This window comes from Electrona antarctica (genome assembly GCF_951216825.1).
Source record: "Electrona antarctica genome assembly, chromosome: 15".
Classification (NCBI taxonomy): Eukaryota; Metazoa; Chordata; class Actinopteri; order Myctophiformes; family Myctophidae; genus Electrona; species Electrona antarctica.
The window spans coordinates 34,237,138-34,251,270 of record NC_136796.1 but is presented as its reverse complement, the minus strand read 5'-3'; the positions used below and the strand labels follow the sequence as shown (position 1 = coordinate 34,251,270).

General features: G+C 42.3%; 1 protein-coding gene across 4 annotated transcripts in view; it reads right to left on the bottom strand.

Annotated features, from left to right (window-relative positions):
• The window catches only part of osbpl10a (oxysterol binding protein-like 10a), a 105,509-nt gene extending 99,187 nt beyond the window's left edge, over positions 1-6,322 (bottom strand). For all 4 annotated transcript variants that reach the window (XM_079522255.1, XM_079522256.1, XM_079522257.1 and 1 more), the window contains exon 1: positions 5,699-6,322. In XM_079522255.1, the coding sequence (XP_079378381.1) occupies positions 5,699-5,979 (281 nt within the window). In that variant the 5' untranslated portion in view covers positions 5,980-6,322. The remainder of the gene's footprint in view (positions 1-5,698) is intronic.
• Positions 6,323-14,133: the final 7,811 nt, after the last annotated feature.

Genomic DNA, 14,133 nt, shown 5'->3' with positions numbered 1-14,133 from the left:
TTGTATCTACAACAGGACAATCGCGTTTCAATCTCATATTGGCACATGAAGATCTCTGTTTGGCACAGGGAAGTAAAAGCACTTTTTCAATAAGCATTCATCATGCTGATAATAAAGTGAATGTGATGCCAAGGGGATGTTTCAGAATTGTCAAGGTGTGCAGGGGTGCAAACCCTACAAAATACCCCCCCACAGCACTACATGTTGTGAGCTTGTAGATCTGCTATTTTGGGTGCTATACAGGATGCGCAACCAAGTATAAATAAGATCACATGTTGTGTACATGAACCAAAAGTAATAAATGACCTCAATTCTCACCGACATTTAAAATTATAGTTCAAAACAATATTGACATTTAATGTAAATCTAATATAATATTTCTGGGGTACACAGGTCATGTATATTACAGCCAGGACCATGTTAAGGCTTAGTAAAAAAATAAACATAATAGAATCGCATCATTAATTATTAATACTTTACTTATGGATAGGATAGGATATTGGATAGGATTACAATGCATCGCTGGAAAAAAAGAAGAAAAAAAAGAAAGAAACATGACACTGCCCTACTTGGGGAAGTTGGGGACCAAAATACCAGCTTATGTCAGGTTCAATTCCATCAGGTTCAATTCCATGTTGGGGACCCGCTTTGTCTATATCAGTGGTTCAGTGTCGTCCGGAGACAACCAGGGGTCTTTGTGGAGTTTCCAGGACGTCGCACTGCCAGCGAAATGAGTTAATACTGGGCGGCACACAGCATCAAAATCAGTTTGAGCACTTTAAACCTATATTCATTTGGCTGTTTGAAAATAGCTGATCTACAAGCTCACAATGCATCGCAGCATGTTGTGAGCTTGTAGCTTGTTTTTACATCTCAGATTTAATTTTTTATGTGAAATATTACGTGCAACATTTTAACGACACAAATCTTGTATGAGGGTCCCTGGTACAAAATATTTTCAGATGAGTGTCCATGCACAGCCAAATATACATTAATAATTTGTGAGGGCTTGTCAGGAAAACGAACCACTGGTCTCTAGATGGATAAAGATATGACATCATGCTTCATGCCTCTCCTCACTGTTCTGTCAAAAAAAGAATGGCACGTATCATTAACGGCCAGGTGAAACAAGCGCTCCGTTGTGGATCTGTCACCTTTTTACCAGCTGCTGTGTAAGTACAGCTGGTCAATGTTCTCTCTGCAGTGCTTTCACGCCCACTTGCTGTTTGAGACCTATGTTTATCATTGGCTGTACTGACAACCTATCGTCCTGATTGGCTGCCTCGTCTCTAGGCAACCACACACTTTTTGTCTCTAGCCGACCTCTCAGCCATGGGATTTAAGGCAGCAGCTGGTAATTAATTGATGTCATCAATTCTTGTTTTCCCTATTTTTGGGTTTAATGTTTGTTTTTAGTTCAATGTTTGTTTTAAAAACGCCATTGACAATGAAGGGAAAATTTACGTCATCTTGTCCCTAACACAAACATTAAATGCCATTAACAATAAAGAGAATTTGTTTTGTCACCGTTTGTTTTACATCACCATTACATCACCTAATCATAGCAACATGAATCAGACTTTAATATATTGGCGCCCGCCATCACTTCACACGGGTGTAAACCACTCCTACAACTGGCTTTGTTAGTTTACGTCTGTCTGTCTGTTCGTACCAAAAAATGAGCATGGTTGCTATGGTCACCCAGTTCACACGGGTGTGATTTCATTACGTCAGACATTACGTCAGACCACAGCTGATCAGTCTATATAAGACCTTACACCACTCAGTTCACACGGGAGTGATTTTTATTGTATTATTTATTTTTTGCCAGGAACGTGTATGTTTGTCTGTAACAACCTCCCAACTGTTGGTTTTGTTCGTTTCCGACGTTCTTTCCGACGTTGGTTCAATTAGCTTATAACATTAGCCTTTCCTGTAGCTCCAGACAATTAGCTCAAAACATTAGCCTTTCCTGTAGCTCCAGACAGTTAGCTCATAACATTAGCCTTTCCTGTAGCTCCAGACAATTAGCTCATAACATTAGCCTTTCCTGTAGCTCCAGACAGTTAGCTCATAACATTAGCCTTTCCTGTAGCTCCAGACAGTTAGCTCATAACATTAGCCTTTCCTGCCGCTGTTGTCAGTGGCTCGCTACACGCTGCAGAGTTCTGAATTAGAGCAGTGTTTCCCAAACCTTTTCATGTCAAGGACCCCATAACATTTACACTCATTAGCCCAGCGGACCCCCATTTGAAAAGTTACGCCAGGGACCCCCATAAGAGAAGATTTTTACGGCTCTAGCAGTGATTCTCAACCATTTTTGAGTGGTGTAAACCACTCCTACAACTGGCTTTTTTAGTCTGTCTGTCTGTCTGTGCTCAAAAAATGAGCATGGTTGCTATGGTCACCCAGTTCACCCAGGTGTGATTTCATTACGTCAGACATGATTTCATTACGTCAGACAGGCTGTATAAGACCTTACACCACTCAGTTCACACGGGTGTGATTTTTATTTTTATAAGGACCCTAGGTTTGACCTGAATTATGCTACGTACCCTAATTTAATGGCATTGCTGTCTCTGGGACCCTAATTTATATTGTAAAATATAAGTTTATTTAACTCTAAGAGTGTACAAATGGAACCAAATGGACCCGTTACAGACCCATAAGGGTCCATTTGGTTCCTAACAATCATTTAGCTGGGGACCCTCTGGAACTCTCTCAAGGACCCCTAGGGGTCCCCAGACCCCACTTTGGGAACCACTGACTTAGAATATATACAGTATGTAATAGAGACGTCACCGAGAGGAAGCATTGAAGCGAAAAAGACATGGTGGCCGAAAATGGTATTGCAGCTTCGAGCGGAACTGGGCCATACGTGAACGCGAGCTGCGTAGCCTACCTGACGATCTCTTACTATTCCACTCGGGTCACGCCAAAGTCCCTATAGCAGCGATCATAAGCCAGGTTTCACTTGACAAAAAGGACAAGTCTATAAGATTCTATTCCATAGTTCAAAGACTATCTGAAACACAACAGCAGCAATTAAACAGATTTGATTTTATGAGCTACGGATGAAGTGGCTTTGTACACTGTTTGTATTTGATCAGATTTCATTTCCAAGAAAGAAACAGACAAGATGTGCTACTAGAGTGTTCTCTTTAATTAGACCAGTGGTTCTCAAACATCTATTTTTTGTTCCAGGGCCCCCAGTTTACTATGCATTGATTAGGCTACAGACCCACATGACTCTCTGAGAGTGTACACAACTACACATTGACCCATAAAGGTCCATTTGGCACTCTACAGACATAGTCCTTAGGCCAGAGGCCTTATTATCAGATATCGTTGCCATAAAAAGGGACAAAGCGACAATGTGATTTTTGTATTGCTACATGTCTGTAGTTTATGAAATGATGTGATAGCAATGTCAAAATGACAGCTGATTACTTGTTTTTGGCCCTTATATCTGATATATGATGAAAAAAATGGTATATAGTGAAAGGCATAACTCTGACATCAAAGTATACATTTCTGGGGTGCTGAGTTGATTTAAGAGGTGACTGAAGCAATTCAAGTTCAGGGTCATGTGTCAAGGTCATTTTGGATCCAAAATGTCCTATAATACTACACATGTCTTGGATTGGTTTTGATCACATTTTCTCCTGTCTACCTCTGATTCAGAAGCCGTAGATTAACGTTGCACAGGTTGTGGAAGAGCGACCTCTATCGAAAACACTGAAAACACCAAATTACGTCTATAGATGTCAATGGCTGTATTGAACTATATGCAACCTCTTCCTCATCAGAACTGTCCTGTTCAACTGTAGGCATTGAATCTTCCTCAGGTGCTTGGTTTGTACAGTTCTGGAGTTTGCAGAGGTCTGTACATCTCAACCCATTGCTGAGACAACTGCAATTAGGAAGCTTGCATATTCGTGCACATTTACATGCCAAAACCTCAAGGTCTACATCTGGTACAGGGGCTGTGTGCATCCATTTAATTGCTAACTGTCCACCATCAACAGTTGTCCATCAACTCTGTATGGGATCTGGTGCAGATGGGTCAGTCTGCAGAGAGCATCTCCATATTCGAGTCTGGTATTGGCACATTGGGCATGGAGAAATAGACATTCTCTACATGGTGGAAGTTGAATGGAATCAGCCTCCCTTCTCCTGGCAGAGAAAATATGGTAGCGGATCTCGTTCAGGTCACTGGAGGTGGTCCCAGACAGGTTCGAGCTACAAGTGAGCTGCTGCACTTGGTCAAAGAGCTCTGTTGAAACATCCAAAGTCTGGCCAAGTTGTTTGAATGTCTCCTGAAAATCAGAGTTTTTCTTCAGTAACACTTGCATTTCCATGACCAGCAAATGCACTCACAATGTCACATCCTGTAAATATGTGACAGACTCTCACAGAGGTTCTCTCCCAAACCAAGGCCACAAACCGTGTGTGGTTTTGCGTACCACACTTCTGATAGATAGGACATTAAGGACAAGGGATGTGTTTTTGGAATGCTAAACAGAGAACCATTTCATCAATATCTCCAGAAGTAACATAATACAGCTTGTGTGTGTGTGTGTGTGTGTGTGTGTGTGTGTGTGTGTGTGTGTGTGTGTGTGTGTGTGTGTGTGTGTGTGTGTGTGTGTGTGTGTGTGTGTGTGTGTGTGTGAATATTTGTGGTCAATGTGCCTTGGTTATTTGTTGTCAACATGCTGTTTGCTTATACTGTACAATGGACCTCCAAAAGATACACAAAAGTTTGTATCATTCATGATTGAATAACTACATTTGGTGGATGGCAGGAAATGGCAACAATGAGCACTTCAAACCTCAATAAACAGTTTGGTAAACTATCCCAGATGTTTCACAGATGGCCCCAAAACCAACAGGCAGACAGTCATCTGCATTGCTAAATAAGACTTCAAGACCCCCCCCCCCCACACACACACACACACACACACACACAGTCACGCGCACGCATGCATGATGCACACACACACACACACACACACACACACACACACACACACACACACACACACACACACACACACACACACCTCTGTATTGGAACATATCCAAAGGTTGTGCAATATAATTTATAACTTGCTTAATTATATATAACAGGGAACATATAAATGATGCATGGTATTGCACAACAAATCACATCATGTATGCAGATGAAACCTGTATCCTGTAGTCAACTACTTCTATACAAGACACTTTTCCACAAGGAGCAAAGTAACATCATTAGTGCATTGCACAACAAGCTTCTCAATACCAGAATCACTTACTGTATATGTATACTATCCAGTATCCAATGCTATGTAAACACTGAAGGGCCCACGATAAGAATTCGTGCAGCAGCCTATGGATTCCTTCCCCCCCCCCCCCCCCCCCCCCCCCCCCCCCCCACACATGTGACGTGCTCAGAAGAAGTGCAAGGGGTCGGGGACGAGCCTCAGAGGCAACACGATGCATAGGCTATCTCATGTGACGGTATATGATTTTCTATAGGCTACTGTAGTCTGTTTGTTTGATTGAAGTATTTATTAACAGTATGCAGAACAGGTACATTTCGAGCATAACTCACAGAAACTGTTAACTGTGGACGACACCATAAAGCATTACACACTGTCTGTGTAGCCTACGTGGTGTGGTCGTTTTCTCGGATCGTTCCACGTACACTGCTTACCTGTTCTGCCAGCCTTGAATCAGATTGGTGTATTTGCTCAGCACTCCTTCCAGCTGACGTTTTGTGTGCGCTTGCTGCAAAATCATGCTGTTCCCCAACACGGTCCCCCGACCCGAGCCGCCGAGCGACGCCGAACCGGGACTGTGAGACCCGGGGGTCCTGCCGCCGACCCTCCAGGCAGGATTTCCCCGGTCTCTTTCCGAGGACACGGACCCGGGGCTGGGGTTGTTGTTGTTGGTGGTGGTGGTCCCGGGATGCGGACTGCAGAGCGCCTTGTCCATTCTGGAGACGGGACAGCGTGGATGGAGCAGCAGCAGCAGCAGCGGCGGCCAGGCAGGCACGAAGATTTTTCACAAGCGCATAAGTGGTAAACAGGGCGGTTGTGTGCGTGGCGTGCGTGTTTGTTTTTTTTGTTTGTTTTTTGCGTCTGCTGACAGCTGACCTAAATCAGGAGCATAAAATATGTAGAATCCATGTTCCTACTGTGGTCTGAGCGTCTCTCAATGCGTGACAGCGCTGGCATATTCCCCCGTTTATCTGTCAAGGACTTCTTCCCACCGTTACTGCGGTCGTGTGTGTCACTTCAGCGTTTTCCTGTGAGGAGAGCAGCATACACAGCTCAGTTCAGGCACTCCCACTCCGCTCTCGGCCACCCCCGCGAGCTTAGAATACAAAATATAATATGTATCGATATTATTATGTTTTACTAGTAGGCTAGTATTAGTAGCAGTAGTAGTAGTAGGCCTAGTCTAATATTATTTCAGACAGGCTACATCACCACAAAAATATAATAATGCATTGCACAGCAATGACAGCATCAAACCTGCACAGCCCTTGCACGTGTTCAAAATGTATTTATTTACCAACAATCAACAAATACATTATTTGGTCCATTAGTGCACACAAAAATTAAACATTATAGTAGGCCTACTATTATGAGAATAAAGATGAAGAAAATTGTAAAAAAAAATTATAAATCCATTAAATTTGACATCAAATGGACATTTCCCTTTGACATGGACTCTGACATACCTATACAGCCTAGCCTATACAACAGATAGAAACACAACAATACATAAAATGCAATAAAATATCATTCAAAGAACGCTAATGAAAAGTGAAGTAGGCCTGCTTAGCACTATATGCCTAGAGATGTTATTGTTTTATTAAATGTTTTTGTTCAACAGCAAAGGATGCATGGAGGGCTGATGGCTCTGAATGGCATGGCCTGTGTCAGTGTGGAAATGTCAACCTCCCATGACATATCAAGTTCCTTTCTGCTATGCTGGACCCGGAAACCTGCCCTGCAGAAGTCCCTGGATGGTTAGCCTCGGACAGAGTGGAATAGTAAGAGAGTGGCGACACGCTTTGATCTCGCCGCACAGCGGGTGCCTATGGGCTATAGTTCCAAACATTGGAACTATCCTGGGACTATCCCATTGAGATAGAATGAGCATTTCCGCATTCCATTGTTACAATGGGAGTCAACGCCAGTGTCGCCACTCTCATACTATTCCACTCGGGCCTCGGAAACCCAGACGTTTTTACTGGATGGGTGACCACAGACCAGAATGTTACATGCAGGATGGAGCAGCCTGCGTTACCAGCAGCAACAAGCATCTAGTAAGAGGCTGTAGTGGACAAAGTAGGCTACTCAGCGAAAATTGTAAGCATCTAAAAATACAAATACCCAAGTAAAGTACAAGTAAAAAAAAAAATCTTCGTTACTGTCCAGTGTCCACTGATGGGGGGTTACCAAGGGTGAATGAGAAGATGGCTGGCAGGAGAATGAGGCTGGTCAATCACTGCCAGACACCGTGGGAGCTCCCATCCAGCATGCTCTACTGTGGGAGCTCAGCCAACACATGGATATCGACCACAAAGTCATCCCACACCTATACGTGGACCGTGGACGGACCAGAGTAATATAGTAAGAGAGTGGCGACACTAGCATTGACTCCCATTGTAACAATGGAATGCGAAAGTGGCAAAGTGCTCATTCTATCTCAATGGGATAGTTCCAGCCATAGGAGCAATGTTTAGATCTATAGCCCATAGGCACCCGCTTTGCGGCGAGATCAAAGCGTGTCGCTACTCTCCTACTCTACACTCTGGGACGGACTAAAGACAGGTGCAGAGGCAGGGAAAGTTCTGGAGATGACTGGAAATGTGACACGCACGCACGCACGCATGCATCTACGTACGCACCCACACACACACACACACACACACACTATATTGTTAATCAGGTCATCCATAAGAAAGATAGCGAAGAAATATTAACCACTAAAGCTCCTGTTTGTCTGGGGTCTCCCTGTACTCTATTCTAGGTCCACTTTTCCCTCTACAAACTCACGTTGCAAAGTGTTGTGAGCTTGTAAGTCTGCTATTTTTGACGAATGTTAGCCCCAGAATAGGAATGGTCATCTGGTCAATGGACTCATAATCAGGATGCTGATATTGTGCTGAGCCACTGAACGAATGCCTTTATGAATCTCAGCAGCAAATATTCCTGTCGCTTATCTTTTGCGGCACAAAGCAAGGATTATTACGAGCAGGCAAATATAAGCAGGTGAGAGCGACTCAATGGTTTGCTTAAATTCATGCTAGGGTCAGCTGCATTTCATTATGAGAGAACATTCCAATTTTGCTCTGTGGCACAGCAAAAACCTATTCATTTTATTTGAACCCAGAGTTAAATGAACTTGCTTTTCGAATGAAGCTCCATTTTGAAGGCCTAATCTACAAATGTACAGTACATTAAACAAACCCTACGGCACAAACATATTTTGTACCACATATCTTAACTGTGACCTTGACCTTTGAAAGACCCAAAAGTGAACTAGATAAAGTGCCCCTCTGGGCACAGGTCTCCAACAGGGCAGGTCAGGTTGTGGCGCTATAATAGGCCAACTTGAAAAGGGTGCCATTTCTCCTTGTTCCAAAAATGTGTTTTGCAAAAATCCACCTGTTGGTGGCGCTATAACAGGCCAGTGTGAAAAGGGTGGGATATATTCCTTATCCTAGTAGGAAAGTGCGTGAAAGATTTCACGTAAATTGCACGCTGCGTTCATGATTTGAGGCTTTTTGTTCCAAACGGGCCAATCCTGCAAACTTTGAAAGCCAATGTTAGCCAATTAGGATGGAGTATGAAATATCGGACAGATCCGGCTTGAAAATATGACTATAGAGATAGTGTGTAACGATTTGCGGGAATTTTGGACAGAATCTGGAGGAGTAGTATCAAAAAATGTGTTTTTCAAAAGTTGGCCTCCTGGTGACGCTATAACAGGCCGTTCTGGAAAATGTGGGGCAGAGGTTCATCGTTGGTATCCAGGGAGTGTGTGCAAAATTTGGCATCGACCGGGTTAACAGTGCCGCAGATTAGCTGTACACAGACGGACGGACACACACACACGGACACACGGATGGAGTGCAAAACATACTCTCTCCACATGCTTTCCGTCTGGTGGAGACAATCACATAAGTGATGACTGATCGTTCCAACAAGTTTCATAAAAATCTGCCCATCTTGATCTTGACCTTGATTTATGACCTTTTCAACCAAAACAATTATCTCTGCAGTGCAGAACAGCCTATACTGATCATTCCCAACAAGTTTCATGAAATATTGATTCTTAATTGAGTTATTTTTTGTCAGACCTTGACCATGATTGTGACCTTGGTCTTTGTACACTTTTTATAATTTTTATCCCACGATTTTGTAACCCATTTTTCACCCCTGTGTCAATTGTCTAATGTGATCCTGGGCTCTACACACCCTCCGCCAACCTAGTCCCCATATATGGGGGACATGGGGAGAGCAACGGACTTGAACTCATGCTTCCTTCATGCCTGAGTGTCCAAGTTGCTCCCTTTACACCTGACAGGGGGGAGTTTCCCTGGTTGGACGTAGCGCGTGGAAGGAACACGTTATTCCAACCAGTTCCTTTCCCCTCCATCAGGCGCCCCGGCTGGCCAGGGGGAGGCAGTTTAGAGACCAGGATTACTGCATGTTTTTTGTGAGGGTACCTACCCTAGGGGACACGGGGAGAACATGCAAACTCCACACTTTGTACACTTTGACCCAAAATATCTTCCGGGCAACTTCATTCCCTCCATGTTTATTACTAACAAACAAAACAAATGCTTGCTGAAAAAACAACAAATAAAAGTATTTTGAGCAAATGAGACTGTTGTGCGATCAAGTATAAATTAAAAGCTTTAGACTTTGTTGACCGGGGTACCCCAGAGATCTGTTCTTTGAGTCTGGTCCTAAATCTTTCCCTCCTTATATCAAATCTCTTCAGTGACCAATCTTGAAAGTAGAAACACGTGGCATTGTGACACATTGTGAGCTTGTGGATCGATGAATGTTCCTGATTTTTTTGCCAAAATTCACCTATTATGACATGACCACAATTGTGGAAGCTAGGGTATATGGGGCTAAGCTTTATTCCTCTTCTTTCTTTCTATCTTTCTTTCTTTCTTTCTTTTCAAAATATTTTTATTTAGGTTTTATAACAGAAGCCCAAGGGCAAGTATGTCATCAAGTCACAGGTTCTTAGAATTTTTTTTAAATAAAACATCAGATTTTACACAAGAGTACAGCCTTCAGTGGTCAAGTGTAGTCAGTTACACATAAGGAATAGGTTAGACCGCTCTTAAGTATCAGTGACTCAGAGAGGTAAACAAAATATAAATCTCAGAGATCATAGGGAAGACATAATGAAAAGACTATGTTATTGCGCAAAACATGCCCCTTCAAGATAAAAGAAAAAACATTTTCTCCCCTTCAATTCCCAATTTAGTAAAGCCAATTCCCAATTCCCCAGCCTCTCTACAAGTACTCCATCTCTGCTAACCCCCACAATCAGTCATTGGGGGGGGGGGGGGGGGGGGGGGGGGGAAGAAAGCCTCGGGTCTCCTCCGATACCCGGGCCGTCAAGCCAACTTCTTTCCAGCTGACAGTGACGGGTCTCACTAGGGGGGGGGGGGGGGGGGTACACCTCCTCCCCCCCTGAACAGGCGCCCTGACCAGGGATCCCTCTTCTTTCTTTTCACCACCCAGTCTGCTTCCAATAGCTCCTTCTCATGATCGTTGCGTCACACCACTCCTGTCGTCACTGGCACAGTTGTAATCACACTACCAGAACAACAGAAATGTAGGCCGTTTTTGCCATTAACCTTGTAAAACATGACAGAACAAATTCCCCAGAACTCCTGGGTCAATAGCCTACAGTATATTAATTCTATTGTACATCATGCCAGCCACAAACGTTTGCACCAATCCATACCATTACTGCTCTGAGTCTATTCAGATGGATTATACCAATGCTAGCCTGAGGCAGCTTTCTTCTTCTGCATTCACAAACCATTTCTGATAGCAGCCTGTTTGAACATTGACCAATGACCAGAAGGAGATGCTTTGATTCAGCTATTCAGATATTCTCCTGGGGTCAGACCTCAGCACAATAAGAACAACATTTCTATCTATCTGTAAAAGCCAATCTGTAAAAGCCAAGTTGCTGATGGAGCTTGGTCCTTTACTACAGGGGTAGGCAACCTGCCAACATGGCAGGCACAGGGGAGGGTGGTCACTGGCAAATATGGGCTCTGAGTCTGTGTGAAAGCAAATATGCCACATAAAAAGGTTATGTACAGCCTATGGACAATCAAAATCAGATGGAAATATTAAATTTGTTATGTGGTGGCATAATTAAACTTTATGTTGATACGGCACACTGATTATCAAGAAAATGAAAACATGGCACTTCATGACAAAAAGGTTGCCGACCCCTGCACTATATATGGACCTTAGGTGTACACTAGGGTAGAGCGAGGCGTCATATCAGTTGAAATGAGCCTGTAGTGAAGTACATCCATCTGCACACATTGTAGTATAAAGGGAGCGGCGGTGGCTCAGTGGCCGGATGGTACCAGGCTCCCCCAGAGTTAATGTTGAAGTGTCCTTGAGCAAGACACTGAACCCCTAATTGCTCCTGATGTGCTGGTTGGTACCTTGCATGTTTTCTGCCGCCATCGGTGTATGAATGTGTGTGTGACTGGGTGAATGTAATGCACAATCTATGTAAAGCGCCTTGGATAAAGGTGCTATAGAAATGCACCAGTATATGACGTGAAATCTCAGTAGCGGAAATGAATTAGGTGGTTGGTTGGAAATACAAAAAGAAACCGGCAGATTTGGACTAAAACAAGTACAACTAAAACAATAATGCATAAAGTGAGGGTATTCGAGAAAAACAAGTTTTCTCAGAAGAGTTTTGTGCTATGCAATTTGCATGTGTTGCATTTGTCTTCCTCACGAGGTCGTGACTCGTGAGGCTAGGCCTCAAAGTAAACAATCAAAGACAGCTTCAAAAGAACAGCCTCTTGGTCTGCAAGTCTTTCTTGATCTATCTTATTACTGAGTCTGACTTCCACAATTTCCATAATGTAGCATGTATCAATAATAACTGGCAGGAAAGCGAGTTCTGCGGGTTCGTTCCTCAGAATAACCTGTCAGAACAAATCTGACTATCACTTAATCACAGGGTGTCTTGAATGCAGTGGTAGAAAATATCTAAGTATTTACTCAATACTTACAAGTAAGTACAATTTTGAGGTATTTTCTTTTAAACTTTCTTCAGTATTTACAAATTTCACTTTTGTTTTTACTTCTACCCCACTACATCACTGAGGAGAATATTGTACTTTTACTCCACTGCAATTATATCAAAACTTTAGTTACTACTACTAGTTATAGGTAGATTAGATTTAGATTATTATTACAAAACACAATCTACAAGATCACAGAGGTTGTGGATCGGCTATTTTACTTGTATAATGGGACATTCTGCACAATGAGTACTTTTGGCACTTTGCTCATATCAAGTATAACACAGATTAAGACACAAGTCAAAATACTTTTGGTACTTTAAGTATATTTTGATGCAGACATTGCGCAGTATTGCTCCTTTTACTAAAGTATAACAGTTGAGTATTTTTCCACCACTGCTTGTCAGATGGAAATTGATTCTTGACTTTTGTTTGATATCAGTGCAACCATACCATACCTTTGGATGTTGTTTTTTGAAGGAAACGGATTCCAGTGTGGTCACATTCCATCAGGCATCTCACTGATGTGCAGTGTGACTTTGTGATAACATTTTCAGGTTATGTTTCAGATATGTCTCTAGACATATATCTTGTAAGTTGTGTGATGATTGGCACGACAGTTGTTTGTTGACTTTGGTCTATTTATGTGCTGAGCCAAGCCCTTTTGACATGTGTTGGTTAATCTCTTCAATCTTAAATTAGATACATCCGTTTTGATAAGTTTGGTCCAATAATTACCCACTTTTTTTTCATTTTTCAAATGACAGACAATCTAATATTATTAGTTATTGAGGCAAATGTGTAGAGTGAGTCTAGATGGTTGTCGTTTTGAGCATGTATTGATTGATTGATTGAAATATTTATGAACAGTTTGCAGAATTACAGTACATTTCAAGCACAACTCAATGCAAAGACTGTTAACTGTGAGTGGACGACCCAATAAAGCATTACACTTGTTTACATGTAGATTTCCCAAATGTTCGCACTGTGATTAAACATAATATATCACAAAGAGAACCCGGTAGCTGACCTTGATCCTATGAAACTTGACCTTACTTACCAGCCTTACTGATGTGATCATTGAGGAATGAGACTTTGATTCATCACAGTCAGAACTGCAGCCTCACTCCCAATCTTCCGCCGTAGTCTGAAAACCCACCTCTTCAGACTCCACCATGGCCCGTAGCACTTGCCCTAGCCTAGCCCCTTAGATAGCACATTATGTAGACTTAGATAGTATTTTAAACAGAGTAAGTAGCTTGTTACGTAGACAGCTCTAGAATTGCACTTTATGTAGTCATAGCACTTTATAGTACACATGTATAATATATTATATAGTATAGTATGCATAGTTAACATAGATACTCCACTGTTACGTTCTTAGTTTACGCATGATTCATGATAACTACTTTTTAAATATGTGATGTATGCCATGCTTTTGTTATTGCTTAATGTAAGTCGCTCTGGATTAAGAGCGTCTGCTAAATTGTAAATTGTAAATTGTAATTGTAAATTGTAATTCATGTTAGGGCTAACAGGGGCAGAATATTCAAGACACAGGTTGATACTTAAATATAAGTAGATAAGTGAATTAGTTGTGGATGGATATTTATTCGTATGGCACAATTTGAAATGCTTGTTATACACCTCAGGATTTTACTGCTGTGAATTTGTTCAGGAATGAGGAGGAGGGTGGAAGGGCTCAAGTTTCAAGGTAACATATGCTCCTCATCTCATAATAAAGATTGAATGCTCCTCCATTCTGCCCATAGAATGGATTCTCACTGATGGTACTTATCCTGTGAACCTGAAATACA